The sequence below is a fragment of the Muscardinus avellanarius genome (genome assembly GCF_963383645.1).
Source record: "Muscardinus avellanarius genome assembly, chromosome: 10".
In the NCBI taxonomy this organism is placed as follows: domain Eukaryota; kingdom Metazoa; phylum Chordata; class Mammalia; order Rodentia; family Gliridae; genus Muscardinus; species Muscardinus avellanarius.
Genome location: NC_137796.1, coordinates 11841995 through 11859996, shown reverse-complemented (window position 1 = coordinate 11859996; position 18002 = coordinate 11841995). Strand labels below are relative to the sequence as shown.

General features: G+C 51.3%; 1 protein-coding gene across 3 annotated transcripts in view; it reads right to left on the bottom strand.

Annotated features, from left to right (window-relative positions):
• The window catches only part of CFDP1 (craniofacial development protein 1), a gene marked incomplete at both ends in the record, with an annotated part of 105791 nt that overhangs the window by 1421 nt on the left and 86368 nt on the right, over positions 1 to 18002 (bottom strand). For 2 of the 3 annotated variants that reach the window (XM_080703165.1, XM_080703167.1), the window contains one exon: positions 9403 to 9561. The exons of the other annotated variant lie outside the window; for it this stretch is intronic. In XM_080703165.1, the coding sequence (XP_080559291.1) occupies positions 9403 to 9561 (159 nt within the window). The remainder of the gene's footprint in view (positions 1 to 9402; positions 9562 to 18002) is intronic. 3 annotated transcript variants of the gene reach the window in all.

The following is an 18002-nucleotide window of genomic DNA, read 5'->3' as shown; positions in this document are numbered from 1 at the left end:
GTCGAGAGAGTAGTGAGCCATTTTCACGGAGCACTCGGGCGGCTTACAGGACGAGGACCGCACTACTCTTTCTTCTGTTGCACTGTGGGATGTTCACCTGTAGCTCCAAGGTTGTTACATTTGCAGGGAGAATGGCCCAGGTTCAGGAGCCTGAGTTCATTTGCTCATGCCAGGCCTCGGTCTCCCTCCAACGGCAGCCCAGAGTAAGGGCCACCCTACCTGCTCCCAGCGAGCGTGCGGCCATCCGGAATCCCTAGCCCCACGCTTACTGCCAGGGCTCCCCAAACGACACCACCCAAAGCCAGAGTGCCCGACTGTGAATCCTGACTCCCTCACTGGCCACGTGAAAGGCAAGCCGGCAGACAGGCAGAAAGACAGAGAGGAAGAAAAGGACAAACCCTCCTGACTCAGAAGGGCTGCTGCTACGAGGGTTAAATGAAGCAGTACACACACGACGCTGGCACAGAATAAGTGCTTAAGAAAATGGTAGCTGGTGCATGTTATCAGTCAGTGGAAACCACCACCTCATCTGCATCAAGAACTGTGCTGCTGTGTCAGAACTGTCAAGGCCAGGGTGGCTGGCTGCGGCCCAGGGCAGGGCCTCTCACTGGATACAGCCCTTAATGAAACAGTAACCTCTGTCAGAATTAGCAAGTGGAGCAGGCTTGTAATTCCAGCACTTGGGAGGCTGAGACAGGAGGATCCTGGTTGCAGACAGCCCCAGCTACTTAGTGAAGCCCTTTGCAACTCAGTGAGACCCTGTTTCAAAATAAAAAGAATAAAAAATAGGGCTGGGGGTGTATCTTAGAGGTAGAATGTCCCTGGGTTCTACCCCAGTAACTGACACACACGCGCACACACATACACACATGGCAAGTAAAAACCCTGGATGGCCAGTTAAAAGTTGAATACAGGTTCCCTGGACGAGAGGGAAGCCGCAGATACTATGGACACAACTAAACACCTGACTCCCACCTATCACCAGGGACCAAGGGTCTCAAGGAGGGGCTCCTTGCGAGGGGAATGAGGTGACAGCAGGTGTTTTCCCCACCTGGAGAGCACTCCACTAGCAGAGAGGAGCCCGGCAAGGGAGCCTGCTGTGCCGCCCTGGAGAGCGCATTCCCGGTGTTTCTGCAGCAGACAGAAGGAGGAAGCGAAGGAAGGAAGAGCCTGAGGTCCTTCTTCCTGACTTTCCTTCAAAGAAGAATGATACTTAAAGCAGGAGGCTTGCCGAGCATGAGCAGAGGTCTGGAAGGTCCCGGGAGCAGGGCTGGACACCAAACAGCAGGGGCAGGCCGAGCTGAGCTTGGGGGAGCCTCAGAGAGCAATGAGGGCCCATGTGAGGATGGCGCTGAAGTCCCAAGGGCTGTGCAGACGGAGGCCGTCAAGACAGGTGACTTTATTTCCCGTTCACAGTCATTGGCAGCTGCTAACAGGATTCCTCTGATGGTCCTGTTACTGCCAAGCGCCTATCATAAACAAACTTCTACTGGACATGGATTCCACCACTGCCAAGAGGCACAGAAAGTGCTAAGGATGAGAGCTTCTGACATTTACTCTTGGTGCTTTGGGGAAAGCTCCTTAAGTTTTCTGTGTCTGACTCTGTTCTTCTCTGGGGTCCGGGTCTTGCTTCCCATTTCTGACTTGACCGTATCATCTCTTACACACAGAGCCTCAGCGCCTGGGCAGCTGGCACTGAGACCAGGAGAGCCATGCTCCAGAAAGAGCCAGGGCTGGCTGCAAAGGCCGCCTGGGCAGTACCCACTGCAACCCACCTCAGGAGTTTCTGGCACGTCAAGTGGGTCAGCTTCAGAAAACAGACTTGCAGGCGCAGGTACCCTGGGGATCGTGGATCTTGCCCGTGGACTGTCTTGGTGCTTTTCTGGTCCAGGCCCAGCCTCCTGGGGACTCAGCCTGATTGAGCCGGGTCTAAGGGGAGGCCAGGGACAGGGGTGTACCGTCCTTTTGTGGCCCAGTTAAGCAGCAGCAGCTCTTTCCTTTCATGAACAAAATACACAAATAGTATCAAGAACCTAAGGGACGTTCTAGTTTTTTCTTTTAGAACCAGGTTAGATGCAATAAGTTGACATCTTTTGGACCTTTCAACTCAAATTACTTTTTTCCCCACAACTTTCTGGAAATCCAGGGTAACGGGGACGGAGTGTGGCCAGGGCATATGTTGGTGCCTTCTGTCTGGAATCCACTCTGCAAGGGGCCAGCAGCTTTGAGGGCAGGAGGGCCCAAAGGCACGCCAACTTCTAAAAGCCCCGTCACGTGGTCATCCCCGAGGCTTCGTGCACACTGGTCAGAGGGGGCGTGAGCGAGGCGCAAGGCAACCCTCAGCAGGCACTAGGAACCCAGGACGCCCCAGGGCTGCGTTATTATTCTACTTGTGGTCCTGGAGATCAAACGCAAGGCCTGGCGCGTGCTAGGCAAGTGCTCTACCACCGAGCTGTAGCCTCAGCCTTTTTTATTTTTTATTTTGAGATAGGGCCTTGCTAATTGCCAGGCTGCCTTTGAACTTTCGATCCCCCTGCCTCAGCCTCCCTGTGGCTGGGATTGCAGGCGTGCTCCACCACACCCACCAGGGCTGCCCTGTTATTTGGCTTCTCCAAGCAGAGCCAGTGCTGCGTTCCCTGCCCGAGCATTCCGTGCAACAGAAGCTCGGGAAAGAGCGTAAACTTCAGTTCCCAAGAGCAAGCAGGGTCAGCAGAGGCATTCTGCAGCTAGGACCCTGCTCTGGCTGATGCAGCGAGATGTGGGCTTTTCTGCTCTGAGGAACGCAGTCACAACAGGCAAAATGCCAGCGCTGCGCAGCGTGCTTGCCCCTCCCCACCAGTGGGCAGTGATGTTCAATCCAGGTCTTCTTCATTGCTTTCTTCCCTGAGAGCACCTGAAGGTTGCACTGGTTCTGGAAGAGACTCTTGGAGGCTATGGAGAGAGATTCTTTGAAGAAAACTGCTTTTGCTGGTTCCTCCTTCCTGGCTTCCAATCACCACGCCCCACGACCTTCAGTGACTGGAGACAGCAGCAGCCAAGCCCGCGCCCGCGTTTCTCTTAAGTATGGATTCCCTCCGAGCCTGCCGGCCTCTGCCTTGTTAGAAAGTTCTGTGGCTGCTGAATATCCCCAGGGGCTGGAGACAGGTCCCAGGGCGGGAGGAGGCCAGTCAATACTGAGCGGCTGCCCTGTCCTGGACTGCGGCACGGGCCGGGGCACGTCAACCAACTCTGTGGCTGCAAATGGTACCTGGATGGAGACATCATTCGCTGTATCGTACCTGTCTTTTCTGGGCGGTTAGCTCTTATCCTACTGCCAAGGCCGCGGCTGTCTGCTAGCGAGTGGAACAGGCTCAGACACGGCAATGGTGTGCCACCTGCTGTGGCGGGGGCCGTCCCATGCGCTGGTGATAGCGTTGGAACAAGACCCTGCTCTGGGGAGGCTACCGCAGATAAACACGATGACATGCACCAGTCAATAAGCATAATGCCAAAAACCAAACAGGGAGCAGAGAGAGAGAGAGAGAAAGACAGACACAGAGACACAACATGAACGAATATGGACGAACGTGTGTGTGGGGGACAGGGCCACTCTAGAGAGTGACATCATCAAGTCAAGCTCTGGGTGACAAGCCAGAGCCTTCGTGGTGGTGAAGTGCTACTGCAGGGGCAGCGGGCGGGGCTGCAGCAGAGGAGGCAGGGCTGCCCAGGGCGAGGAGCTCAACACTGACTGTCAGCGCTACTGAAGGGCTTTATGCATGGAGATAAATACTGGCCTCCAGCTCTCAATAATCATTTCAGCAGCTGGGGGAGGGTGGGCCGCGCAGTGCCGAGCCAGGGAGCAGAGCGCGTCTGCAGCTTGTACTAGGCCACGGTAGGCTGGAGACGGAGGGAGGGGCTGAGCCACTCTGTGGGAGAAGCACCAACTGGACTGGCTGGATGTGAGAGCAAAGGGAGGAAATCCATGTCACAGACAGGCGGATCAGGTATTTGGCCTGGCGGCATAGACATCCACATGGAGATGCCAGCTATGACCTATGTTTGGGTCTCAGCGGAACGGTCAAGGCAGGGCACCTTGTATTTGGCTCCATCAGCAGAAACAGTCCTGGTTGTAAGCTTTCCTGGGGAGGAAAAAATGGCTGCCCAGGGCCCAGAGCCCCAACTTGCAAAACCCAGGAGAGAGGGAGAAGCTAGCCAGGGAGATGAAGGAGAGAGAAGCAAAGTCCTGCCTCCCACTGATGTGGAAGACATTCCTGAAGAGTTGGCAGGGACTAAAGGGAAAGGGCACCTAGCTCTCCAGTAAGGCCTAGGCATGGCAGGTGTGAGGAAGAAACTTGAGCAGAGGACTGGGGGCCGTGGGGGATTCCTATTTATAAACATGCCGGGCATTTTCCCAACTTATTTAATTCCCACAACAATCCTGAGAGTTATATTTGGTGGCACATGCTTGTAATCCCAGTACTTGAGAGACAGAGACAAGAGGATCACAAGTTCGAAGCCAGCCTCAGGAACTTAGTAGCCTGTGTTTCCAAATAACAAAATAAAATAGGTCTGGGGGTATAGCCCAGAGGTAGAAGGCCGCTGGATTCCATCCTCATTCACACACACACACACACACACACACACACACACACACACACACACACAAATATATATATATTTTAATGGTTCCACTAAGCTGGGTGTGGTAGAGCACGCTAATCCCAGCACTGGGGAAGCTGAGACTGAAGGATCTTGGTTCGCGGACAGCGTCAGCTACTTAGTGAGGCCCTTTGCAGCTCAGTGAGATCCTGTTTCAAAACTAAAAAGACTAAAAAATAGGGCTAGAGGTGTAGCCCTCATAGGTAGAATGGCCCTGGCTGCCATCCCCAGTACTGTAAAAAAAAAAAAAAGGTTCCACTTTACTGATCAAGAAACTGGGGCTGGCGCCCATGGCAGATGGGGGGCAGGGACAAGATTATTTATTTTAAAATATAACCCATGCCTAAAAGAGTGCATAAAATGGACGAGGCAGCTCAGCACAACAGTGCACGCCTGCAGTCCCAGCTGCTTCAGAGGCTGAGGCAGGAGGATTGCAGTTCGAGGCCAGCCTGGTCAGCTTAGTAAGACCTGTCTCAAAATAAAATAAAAGGGACAGAGGATGTAGCATTTGCCAGCCCCAGGTTTAGTCCCTAGCAGTGGACAGACCATTATGAAGCAGTGAGCCATCACAAGTCAAGGACCAGAGGCTGCCCACCTCAGGAAGGCCTTGGACTACGCAGCTCTATACAGCCCATCAAGGGTGAGCCTGCGTATATCTGGGGTATCTCTCTTTCTTTCTCTCTTCCTTTCTTTCTCTCTTTCTCTTTCTGTGTGTGGTACTGGAGATTGAACCCAAAGGTTTGTTTTCTTTCTTTCTCTCTTCCTTTCTCTCTCTCTTTCTTTCTTTCTTTCTGTGTGGTACTGGAGACTGAACCCAAAGGTTGGTTTCCTTCCTTCCTTCCTCCCTCCCTCCCTCCTTCCTTCCTGGTACTGGAGATTGAATTCTGCCCCCGAGATTCACCTCCTGTGCTATTTTTGAATCTGCAGTCCTCCAAGCACTGGCTTTGCTTTCCTTTTAAGTCTCTGTCTCTCTCACATTAAAGTTTAGCAATTCCCTTTCTTATTCGTGCAAGTAGAAATACACCGTGTGTATTCTTCTGTGACTTGCTTCTTTCACAATGCACACATAGGTTGCCTGCCTTTGGCCCTCACGTAAACAGAACCCTGCTGCACACAGTCCTTCGTTTCCAGGCTGCTGTGATGGATCCACACCCATCCCCACTGCTGCACAGCATGTGAGCAGGTCGCACTCACTTGCGTGTCACGTGTGGCTTTTGGAGACGCTGTAAGTACCTTTCTGTTGGAACACGCTGGAGTAGAAGTGCTGAACTGCGGGGAAGGACTACGTGGAGCTCCGGAAGACGAGGCCGAATGGTGCACTCCACTTCAAATCGCTCGCTCTCCCAGATAAACTGGATGCTCTTTTTTTCGACACTAGGGATTGAACCCAGGGGCATCCTACCTCTGAGCTAGACACCCAGTCCTTTTTATTTTGAAACAGCACCTTGCTAGGTCACTCATGCTAGCCTGGGCCCTGTGATCCTCCTACGTGTCCCAGGAACTGGGGTTGTAGGTGTGTACCACCACACCTAGGCCGCCCGCCCCAACTGTTCTCAAGAGGCCACTGAGGTACTGAACCCAAGAGTGCTCTACCTCTGATTTCTACCCCTGGCCTATCTTGTTTTCTGGTTTGAGTCATGCTGAGGCTGTCCTCGAACCTGTGATCCTGCTGTCTCAGTCTACCAAGTACTGGGATTACAGGTGTGGGCCACCACGCTGGTTCTCCATTCTCTTTTCAAAAATGGCAGCCAGGCGTGGTGGCGCACGCTTGTAATCCCAGCATTCTGGAGGCTGAGACCGGAGGATCGCGGTTCACGGGCAGCCACAGGTACTTAGTGAGGCCCTCTGCAACTCAGTGAGATACTGTTTCAAAATAAAAAGAATACAAAATAGGGCAGGGGGTGTAGCTCAGAAGTTGAATTCCCCTGGATTCCATCCCCAGATGTGCAAACAAATGAACAAAACAAAAATGGCACTGGCACATGTCTCAACATCACCTACTTAGAAACTGGCTCTGGTTTGGTGTGGTGGCACATGCCTATAATCCTTGTACTTGGGAGGCTGAGACAGGAGGTTTGCAGGTTCGAGGACAGCCCCGGCAAGTAGTGAGCCTCATCAGCCTAGTGGGACCCTGTTTCAAAATAAAATAAAATAGGGCTGGAGGTGTAGCTTGGAGGTAAAATGCCCCAGGGCTCAATCAATCCCTAGTCACACACACACACACACACACACACACACACACACACACACACACAGGAAGCTGACTCCATGCTTGTTTGTGTGCTGGTAGATACACCCAACAATCGGTTGCCTGGCTACCACCTCTTTTACTTCCATCCTGTGGTCAGCTGATCTCAACCCCAGATGTGCATCGGGGTCACCTGAGCAGCGACTGAAAGATGGAGACCCGAGATTGGCCTGAGTAGATCAGCTCTTCACAGGGTGGCCTTGTCTGAGCTGCGGGCTTTTCTCGGGGGATTCTCAAGCTTAGCCAGGGTGAGGAGGAGGGGCACAGCCCCTTTCCCGGCTTGGGGCCGGTGCTGCTAGTCCATCTGCAAGAGATGGAAGAGGACAGTGGATACTGGGGTGTGTACCGAGAGGGCAGGCGAGGCTGAGGCAGGCACAGAAGTGACCACATCTACGCTGTAAAGACGAATCAGATCTGTGGTGGGAAAAACTCCAGGCGTGGGGAGGGACAGCAGAGCCTCAAAGCGGCCCCCTGCCAGCTGTCCCCACCCCTGTGGTGTTGTTTTCCATGGCCTGAAAAGGCCTCATTGAGCAGAAGTGCTTTTTTTCTTTTAAGTACGGGGGACTGAACCCAGAGGCATTCTACCTTTGAGCTATACCCCCAGCCCAATCTTTTATTCTTTATTTTGAAACAGGGTCTCACTGAGTTGCAAAGGGCCTCACTAAGTAGCTGACACTGTCCGGAACCGACATTCTCCTGTCTCAGCCTCCCAAGAACTGGGATTACAAGCGTGCGCCACCACACCTGCCCGCTTCTTATATTTTAAGTCCCCTATTAGCTCGAGAGAAGCAGATGATGTCCAAGCCATGCGACTGACACCAGAGCAGTGATAACGCCTGGCAGCTCCTCCGCTGCTTCGGTTCCTGTGCAAAGGTGGCAGGAGGGAGCCGTGAGTCACTGGGGCCGAATCCAGGCGTGCGGAGTCGGCTAATGGCAGAGCCGCCCACTCTTGGGAGACGACACCCACTCCTGCTTTGCTCTGTCTGGGCCTCCCCTCCCCACATGCAGTGGCTCCTCCATCCTGCACTACGACGCTTCAACTCACACCGACTAACAGGGACCCGAGGGTCAAGCCAGCTCAAAAACTTTAATTGTAAGACATACTGGTTGGTGTTCAGGTTCATTCAAATACGGCTGAAGCCTAATTTAGAAACATGCCCTCCCTCCTTGCTGGGCGTGGTGCTGCACGCCTATAATCCCAGTACTTGGGAGGCTGAGACGGGAAGGTGACAGGTTCAAGACCAGTCCCAGCAACAGTGTAAGACTCTCAGCAAGGCACTGAGACCTTGTTTTGAAATAAATTAATAAACAAAAAGGGCAGGGGTGTAGTCTGGAGGTAGAATGCCTTGGGTTAGCCAAGAATGGTGGTGTATGCTTGTAATACCAGTACTTGGGAGGCTGAGATGGGAGGATCACAGGTTTGAGGACAGCCTCAGCAAGTAGTGAGACTCATCAACCCAGCAAGACGCTGTTTCAAAATAAAAATAAAGCTGAGCATGGTGGCACACACTTGTAATCCCAGCATTTGAGAGGCTGAGACAGGAGAATAGTGGTTTAGACAGCCTCTGCTACTTAGTGAGGCCCTTTAAAACTCAGCAAGACCCTGTTTCAAAATAAAGAATAAAAATAGGGTTGGGGGTATAGCTGGGAGGTAGAATGCCCCTGGGTTCCATCCCCAGTACTAAATTAAATAAATAAATAAATAAATAAATAAATAAATAAAAAGGGCTTGGTATATAGTTCTGAGGTAGAATGCACCTGGGTTTATGGACCAAAAAGCCAAAATCCCTTGAATGATCTTTACTTACTGCAGGGCTTTATGTGACAGGCACTCTACAAAGTGATGTCTGTACACTACACATATGTAATGCATGTTACACGTTGCCTCAGATATCCACAGCCACAGGGCGGAGGCGGTCATTATCCCAGTTTTCCAGGCTGAGCCTCGGAGCACCTCTGTGCGGCTGGTGACCTGACTGTGAGCGGCGAGGCCGGTGCTCGCCCAGCCTGCGAGGCCCCGCCGACACTTTCTTTCCCTGTTAGGGGCAGGGAGTGCCGGCCTGAAGCCATGGCCCACGCCTACGTGACTCTTTTAGCTCTTCAGGGACACCCTCTCTGTGTTCCACGGTGCACCGGCCCGGGACACTTCCTGCGAGCTTGGTGTGTGACACAGACTGTAGTCGAGGGTGAAGCCGCACCATGACTGGGACAAACACCCGACCCCTGGAAAGGCGCCACCACCTAGGCCAGCTCTGCTTTTGAAGCGTTTACACTAGTCTGTCTTCTCAGAAGCCCAAATGCTTCTGAGGCCAAGGCTGCTACGTGAGCCAAGGTCTGAACGTGTGACTAAAGCAGGCGACTTACAGATTCTGCCCAGCAGACGCTGGCCCGCACTCACGGTGGGACCTGCCCCCCCATCCTAACAAAGGCGAGCTCTGGGGGCTTGTCGCAGCACACGGCCGGCCATGTGCTGGGCCGCCTCCATGGTGAGTGGAGGCAGCAGCGCCGCGCCTTACCCCTCCTTCCCTCGGTTGTGGATGGCGAGTTCTTCCCCGATCCCCTCCTCCTCCTTGAAGCTCTCCCAGTCCAACTTGGACTTCTCCAGCGTGCTCAATTTCTGCTTCTTGGATCCAATTTTGCCCAAAAGGCTGCTCATGCCACTCGATCTTTTTAACCTAGGAAACAGAAAGCGAGAAACGCGGAGCATGTGAAAACTCTGATCTCCGAGGGGCACAGGCCTCCCTGGCCTGGAGCCATTCATCTTAACGGAAGCTGCTACCCAGGCTATTTCCTTCCGGCATGGAGATCGTGTAAATGGAGCGGAAGGCTGAAGCGCTTTTCCTGCCTGGCCTCTGCCTCTGCTGCGCGTGCGCAGGAAGACCTCACCCTCACCCTCACTGCTGCGAGGCAAGTCTCTGCTCGCAGGGAGGGCGGAGGGGCGTAGGTGAGGCTTTGGAGGCACATGGCCAGGCCCGCGGTCCAGCTCCGCGCGACCCTGGAGGCCAGCTGCTTCTGTGCATGTTCCCTGGTCTCCCAGTGTACAGCGGGTGCCTCCTCACAGCCCGTGGAGTCTTCTATGTAAGGGCCACAGCAGCAGCCGGCACCGGGTCAGGGTGCCGCAAGTGCGGGCCGTTTGGGATCGTTGTCATCGTCTGGGTTTGGGGACCGGGGGGGTGGGGGGGTGGGGGGTGAGTTCTTTCAAAAGTTATCATACAAATGCTCTAACATCTGCTGCTTTGCAGTCTGATGATTCGGGGCGGGCTTTCCCAGGCCTGTGAAGAGCATTCCTCACCCTGGGGAAGCAGGGAACACACAGCTTGTGTTCCCTTTGCTGGTCATGTGTTCCAGTCAATGCCACATGTATGAGATAAATTAGAAAAATAGGAGGCGGCCAATCCGCAAGACGGTGGTAAGAAGGGGGTACAAGGTGAAGAAGCTATGTAAGGAATGTGGCTCTCGGTCTCTATGGAACTACAGGTTATCTACCAGCATGGAGGGAACTGGAAGTTCTCTGCCTCGTAGAGACATGTGAGAGAGCTAAGGCATTTAAAAGCACCAGCTACGCACGCTTGTCATCCCAGCCTTGGGAGGCGGAGACGGGAGGATCGCGCAGGCTCAGAGCCGGCCGCGCTGGCTTAGGAGACCTTGTTTCAAATATATAAAATAGGTCTGGGAGAGCTGGGTGTGGTAGCACACGCTTGTAATCCCAGCATCTGGGAGGATGAGACCAGAGGATCGCGGTTCGCGGACAGCCTCAGCTACTTAGTGAGGCCCTCTGCAACTCAGTGAGACCTGGTTTCAAAATAAAGAATAAAAAATAGGGTAGGGGGCGTAGCTCAGAGGTCGAATGCCCCTGGGTTCCATCCCCAGACCCCCCCCACAAAACAAACAAACAAACAAACAAACAAAATAGGTCTGGGAGTGGAGCCCGGAGGTAGAAGGGCTACCATAAACAAACAAACAAACAAACAAACAAAAATAAATAACCACGAGCTAATCTGGGCATGGTGGCTCACGCCTATAATCCCAGTACTTGAGAGGCTGAGACAGGGGGATTGTAGATTTGAAGCCAACATTAGTGAGGCTCTCAGCAATCTAGCAAGACCTGGTTTTCAAATAAAAAGTAAAGTAGAAGCTGGGTGTGGTGGTGCACACTTGTAATCCCAGCACTTGGGAGGCTGAGACAGGAGGATCGAGGTTTGCAGACAGCCTCAGCTACTTAGTGAGGCCCTCTGCAACTCAGTGAGACCCTGTTTCAAAATAAAGACTAAAAACTAGGGCTGAGGGTGTGGCTCAGAGGTAGAATGCCCCTGGGTTCCATCTCCAGCACTGCATAACAAACAAACAAAAATAGGGCCTAGGGATGTAGTGCGGAGATAGAATGCTTCTGGGTCCAATCCCCAGTACTAGCAAAATAAAATAAAATAAAATAAAATGGGGGTGGAGGTGTAGATTTGAGGTAGACTGCCCCTGGGTTCAATCCGTGGCACCAAAAACAAAACAAAACAAACACCAACCACCCATACAAAACCATGAGCTAACATCACATTTCTCGTTCCTCCCGCGCTTTCCAAAGCACTTTCTCACTTGCCTGTCACTACAGCCTGGGACGGAGGGTCACGAGATGGGCCATGGCCGGAAGTGCATCACTTTCAGGTGACAACCTGAACATTCTGAAACCCCGTTATGCCCTGGGGTGCAACACAAGGCTTCTGGGGCCAAACAACCATGCTAAACATTGCCTCTCTAAATATTAACATGGAGCCGGGCGTGGTGGCACACGCTTGTAATCCTAGCACTCAGGAGGCTGAGACCGGAGGATCGTGTGGTTTGCAGACAGCCTCAGCTTAGTGAAGCCCTCCGCAACTTAGTGAGACCCTGTTTCAAAATAAAGAATAAAACTAGGGCAGGGGGTATAGCTTGGAGGTCAAATGCCTCTGGGTTCCATCTCCAGACCCACAAAAAATAAATAAATGAATAAATAAATAAAAATTAACATGGCCCAGAGGATGTCACCTCCCTGTCAAGGTCGCCCTGCTACACGTGGAGTCTAAGATCAACTCGGAGCAGGCTGGGCAGGGGTTGTCATCCCAGTGTTGAGCTGGACAAGTAAACCGAGTGTAGAGAGGTTCAATGATACAACAAAGGTCAAACCAATAAACTGATGAGGCCACAGGGAGGTCTCTCTGGACCCTGACTTCAGCGCACTGTGCCGCCCTGACGCTAGGACGAGGAGCTGCTTGAGGAATCTCCTGACAGCCATCTTACTTGGCTTGGGTGACTCCAGTCCTTTATAAGCTTTCAATTCATATTTTCTAAACATACTTTTTCAGCTAATTCATACCCTACAACAATCTATCAACACATATACACTCAGAATTTTATTACAGAGCATGAATGGGGATATGGAAACTTCTCCCTCCCTCCCTCCCTCCCATCCTTCCTTCCTTCCTCTTCCTCTTCTTTTGCAAAGCTGCAATGGAGCATAGGGGCTGTGCATGCCACACAAGTGCTCTACCACTGAGCTGTATTCCTAGGACGCGAGACTGGAGACGCCTCGAGTCGCTCCCTTCACCTGCCTCACTGCTGCTATCCTGGTTCCTCTCTGACTGTCTTGCCCCTCACTTAATGGCCCCAGTCTGGCATCTACTGATATGCCATCTTTAGAGCAAATTTTCTTTTTTTTTTCTTTTTTTTTTGTGGTACTGGGGTTCCTGGAAGCCCTTCTACCTCCGGGCTACGCTCCCAGACCTATTTTATATTTTTTTATTTGGAAACAGGGTCTCTTACGCCAGCGAGGCTGGCTCCGAACCAGCGCGATCCTCCTGTCTCGGCCTCCCAAGCGTGGGGATTACAAGCGTGTGCCACCACACCCGGCTTAGAGCAAATTTTCTAAAACCCCAAACTTACCATCATGATTTTCTGTGTCTTCCCTGACCCCTATAGCTCTTTCAGCAGTCTAAGCGCCTACTGCAAAGCTCTCCCGGGTCTTCTCTTGCCACGTCTACCTTTACATCTGCGCTTCACACCGTCCTGAACCTGCAGTTCGCCTCGACCTGCCTCCTGTCGTCCTGCCAGCCTGTCTCAGCTCAGGAACGATTCCTCCAGGAAGCCCCTGTTGAGGTTTAGATACGGGATGTCCCCAGGAAAGCTCACGGGTTGGCAAGGCAGAAGGTGGTTCAGGGCGGGTCCTGGCTGGAGGAGGAGTCACTGGGGTGTGGTCCTGAGGATGGGATCTGTCCCTGCCCTGCCCTCTTCCTCTTTCTGCTTTCAGCCACCACTGAGTCCAGCAGCTTTCTCCCCCAGGCCCGGCTGTGTGCTGTTTCTGCCCTGGAGGTGGCTGACTATGGACTGAACCTCAAACCAGGGACCAAAACAAACCTTCCCCTCTAAGTCGTTCTTGTCAGATATTTGGTCACAGTGATGAAAAGCTAACTAAAATGCCTCCCCTGAGCCCTCTCTGCACTCCGTATTAGGTCCCCTGGTGGGGTTTCCCTTGCATCCTGTTCTCTCCTTTGGTAGTGCTGACCTTTCTGTAGTAGATGCCTGGGGTTCTTGTTACAGCTGCAGCTATACTGGACAGTTCAGGAGAAGCTCAGAATCACTGGCAACAAGCCCACCTGCCTGGAGGCCTTCCTCTCCTGGTTGCAGGGCTTCCTCTGACTCTGCATGAGTGCAACAAGCACTGCCTGGAGATGTGGCCGCGTTCACAGCACTGGGGCTGCCATCCTGGGGAACAGGAACGGGTGGCTAAATGGCCCAGCCCCAAATATCCTCACATGGGCAACTCTGGGAGGTTGGATACTTTTCAGAAGTTGAGCCCCATGCTCTAATAGTCTTGTACTGGCGTGTGTGTGTGTGTGTTGGTTTACTAGGGATTGAACCCAAAGGCATTCTACCTCTGAGCTATTTCTCAAGACCTTTTTTTTTTTTTTTTTTGCGGTACTGGGGATGGAACCCAGGGTCATTCTACCTCCAAGCTACACCCCCAGCCCTATTTTTTTTTCTTTCTTTCTTTATTTTTGGTGATACTGGGGTTCCTGGAATCCCTTCTACCTCTGGCACCACCATGCCTGGCTGATCCCTACATTTTTAATTAACTACGTTCCTGTGATGTGACAGTAGACTTCCTCAAACATTTTTTTTTTCCAGAACAAAAAGATTCAACACTACACTTGGAACTTACAGAAAGTGGGTTTCCACGGCAGATGAGCCAGGCTAGGTAAACGCACGTGTGTGGAAGTTCTGCTGCCCTCTACTCAGAACATCAACATGCAGAGCCTGGCTGGGCCTGTGTCCTCCCTGGCGCAGCCCTGCAGCTTCCTTGCTTTCTGCCATCTGTTTACAAGTCAGGAGCGGCCCTTTTTGCAGCTTCCATGTGAACCATTTCCCAGAGCCAGAGGGCCTGGGCCTGGCATGGCCTGCTCAGAGAAACAGCTCAGGGTGGGATCCTGGCCAGCTGCTTCTGCTTAAGCTGCTGCTATCCTTCCCGTCTTTTCTGGGGTTAGAGGAAATCTGTAAGAATGAGAAGTAAACCCCAATCCTTGGCCAATTTCACTACCCATCTGTATCAGATCTCTCATAATCTCCTCAAAGCCCCGGTCGAATCACAGAGGGAGAAGCTGGGAGCCGGGGACACATCAGGGAGTGTGTGACCCCACTCGCTTCCCGGCGCCGCGCTCACAGTATTCTGCAGAACACCAGGCTGGGGGAGCAGAAGGCCAGAAGAAAGACAGAAATTCCCAATGATCTTAGACATTTTGTGGCTCGAGAAGTTTTAGTGCTCTTAAATCTATTACTGAAGTTGATATAGGGCCAGCAGGAAAAAAAAAATGGCATCAGCAAAAGGTGAAAAATAAAAGCTGTCAAACAGTATCAATTTCACAATTTTTATACAAATAGAAAACAAATCGCTACTCAGTTCTATCGGTCTTACACCAATCCAAGGATGAAGGGCACTTAAGTCTGATTTGATTTCAGCCACTCTGATCTTTATATGAGTTAAATGTGTCTGATTATTCTGGTAGCAAACGTTCTGAATTCTGACCTCTTCTGAAACAGCATATTACAGAGAGCTCTTGGCGGCCCTCCCGCCCTGCCACGGGGTAAACGCAGGGGCCTCTTTTGCCCCGTCCTGGCCTCTGGGCTGCTGCTGTCAGGGAGGACAAAGTGGTTCTAACTGACCTTGGTTCAATTTAAATGAAGGGCTCTCCCTCTGAGACAATGCCCACTTACAGCCACTAAGACAGCAACTGTCTTCTGCAAAGCCGCAGAGGCGAACCAACCACAGTCTCCTGAGATCAGGGACATTCATTTTGAGACAGCAAACTGGGGTGAGGTGTTCTCGAGTGACGCCGAAATGAACTTTTTCTCTGGGACGAAGCTAACTGACCTGCCGAGCAGTCTCATTACTAGCGCACAAGAGAGCACTAGCGCCCCGTCCTCCGTGAACAGGCATCTACCGCTCTGCAGAAGCAGCCGCGTCAGCGGCGCCAGTCCTCGCCAGAAAGGTGCCTGCGCGTGATTTTAGCCTTTCTAGTTGAGACCTTTCGAAGAGGGCGCCAGGAAAGAACAGGCCCCTTTACGACTTCCTTGGTGCCGGTAAAGTGTGTGCGGTGCCTGGCTCGCGAGTAAAATGTAGAGGTGCCACTTAAAGATGCAAAGGAGAGCCAGGCGTGGTGAGGCCTGCTTGTGATTCTAGTACTTGGGAGCTAAGACAGGAGAATTGCGGTTCGGGTCATGGACAGCCTCAGCTACTTACTGAGGCCTTCCACCACGACATGACACTCTCCTTCAATATAAAAGACTGAAAAATATGGCGGGGGTGTACTTCAGTGGTGGAGTGCTCCTGGGTTCAATCCCTAGTACTGGGGGAAAAATAGATACAAAAGGACATGCATTACCCTTAGGAACCTAAGTTTTTGTTTTTTTCTTTTGTGGTACTGGGGATTGAACCCAGGGTCATTCTACCTCTGAGCTATACCCCAGCCCTATTTCTCATTCTTTTTTTTTTTTTTTTTTTGGTGGGTCTGGGGATGGAACCCAGAGGCATTTGATCTCCGAGCTACATCCCCTGCCCAATTTTTTTATTCTTTATTTTGAAACAGGGTCTCACTGAGTTGTGGAGGGCCTCAGTAGCTGAGGCTGGCCACAAACCTGCGATCCTCCTGTCCCAGTCTTCTAAGTATGGGTATTACAGGTGTGCACCATCATGCCCAGCTGGAACCCAAGTTTTAAGGTAAAGAATTAGAGGGTTCATTCTATTCTTGCTTCTGAGGAATGCCATATCACAGAATATGCTTCCGTTTTTTAGAAAGCAAAATACAATTGGGCTGTCTTTTCTCTTTGCAAGTATGCCGCTGAGTAACAAAAAAAGAAACTCCAACCTCAAGCCGAAAGACTGAGTTGCTGAGTTTGCCCCTAGCCAAAGCAAATGAGATGCATTAAAGTCAATGACAAAATGTTTGCCATTTCACTTGTCCGTTTGGATAGAAAAAAAAAAAAGAACTTTTGATGGAAACAAGATATGCTACTTAGTGGATTAGAAATATGAATGAAGTACCATTACATGCTATGACACGAATGAACTGTGAAAACACATAAGTGAAAGAAGCCAGTCACAAAGGATCACAAACCATATGGTCCACTTAAATGAAAAGTCCAGACGAATCTGTACAGACAGACAGAAGAGCCAGCGCTGGGTGCGCAGCCACACCCATGACCCCGTACTCGCCGAGTTGAGGCGGGGGGTATGCAGGTTCACAGCCAGTTTCAGCAAGTGGTGAGACTCTTTTTAAACCCTGTTTCAAAATAAAAATGTAAAAATAGGGCTGGGAGGCCAACCACAGGGGCACACGCTTGTCATCCTACTACTTGGGAGGCTGAAACAGGAGGATCGCAGGCTCGAAGAGAAACTCAGAAAGTAATGAGATGCAGCAACCTAATGAGAAAAGAGAAATTAAAAATTTTCCAAAAGAGAAATAAAAAATCAGGCTAGGAGAGTAGCGCAGGGGTGGAATGCTCCTGAGTTTAAGACCCAGTGACAGACAGACAGACAGACACACGCACAAGGAAAGTAAGAAAGAGAAAAAGAGCAGAGCCAGTGCTGCTAGGGAGCGGGGACGGGAGGCGCGGGGCGCCGACGGCGAATGGAGCAGGATTTCTTCTTGGGGAAGTTAAGTCCTCCACTGGAAGGAGTGTGGGAAGTTATGTTGGAAGACACAGATCATTTTCCAGCTACTGACTCTGAATTGTGGTGCTAGATACATAAGTGAATATACTAGAAGTTGAACCGTAGCATTAAAATGGGTGAACTGTAAGGGTATGGGAAACTAAAGCTAGTTTGAAAAACATAAAGGCCTACTCTTTTCCCTAGGCACTGGATTTATATGCCCAACTGATCTTTTTATCATTCAGGAAAAATAAAAGGAAGTAAAGGAAACTACTTTTAAAGCAAAATATGCTTCCCGCATTTGTAAAGGCATTCTGGGATCGCACTATGCTGTGGGTGATCTAACGGAGGGCTTCCTGGCACCCCAACTGATACCAGAACTGGGCAGCGTGTTACCAGCCTCTTGGCTGCCCCCTGCTCTGTTGTTCCTATCATCTTAAGGCGGCACTTGGAAGGGTTATGAGATTCCAGTTACGCAGTACAGGAACTCCAATACGCTTTGCTGAGAAATTTCTCCCAACTTTCTAGTTTGAAAAATGTCAAACTGACAGAAAAGCTGGAGGCGCAGAACCACCGTTCTCTGCATCCTTTCCGCTTAGATTCACCAACGGTTAACATTCGCCATGACTTTTTCTCTCTCTCTATAAATTCACTTCCCAGGGGACGTGTGGAGTGACTGTGAGTTTTAAGTGACCCGCAGACTCCATGTCACCGCGCCTCGCACTACTCAGGCGTGTATTTCCTAAGACACTCTCTTACAGAAACTCAACACATTATACTAATCACACCTAAGAAACTTAACACGGATGCCGTCTGATATCAAGTCCACCTCCAAGTTCCCCTCAATGCCAGCCCAAAATGGCCTAGACAGTTGTGTCCCATTTTCTCTCATCACACACCAAACTTACAAGTTCCTTTAATATATTTTTCTTTTTGACAATATTG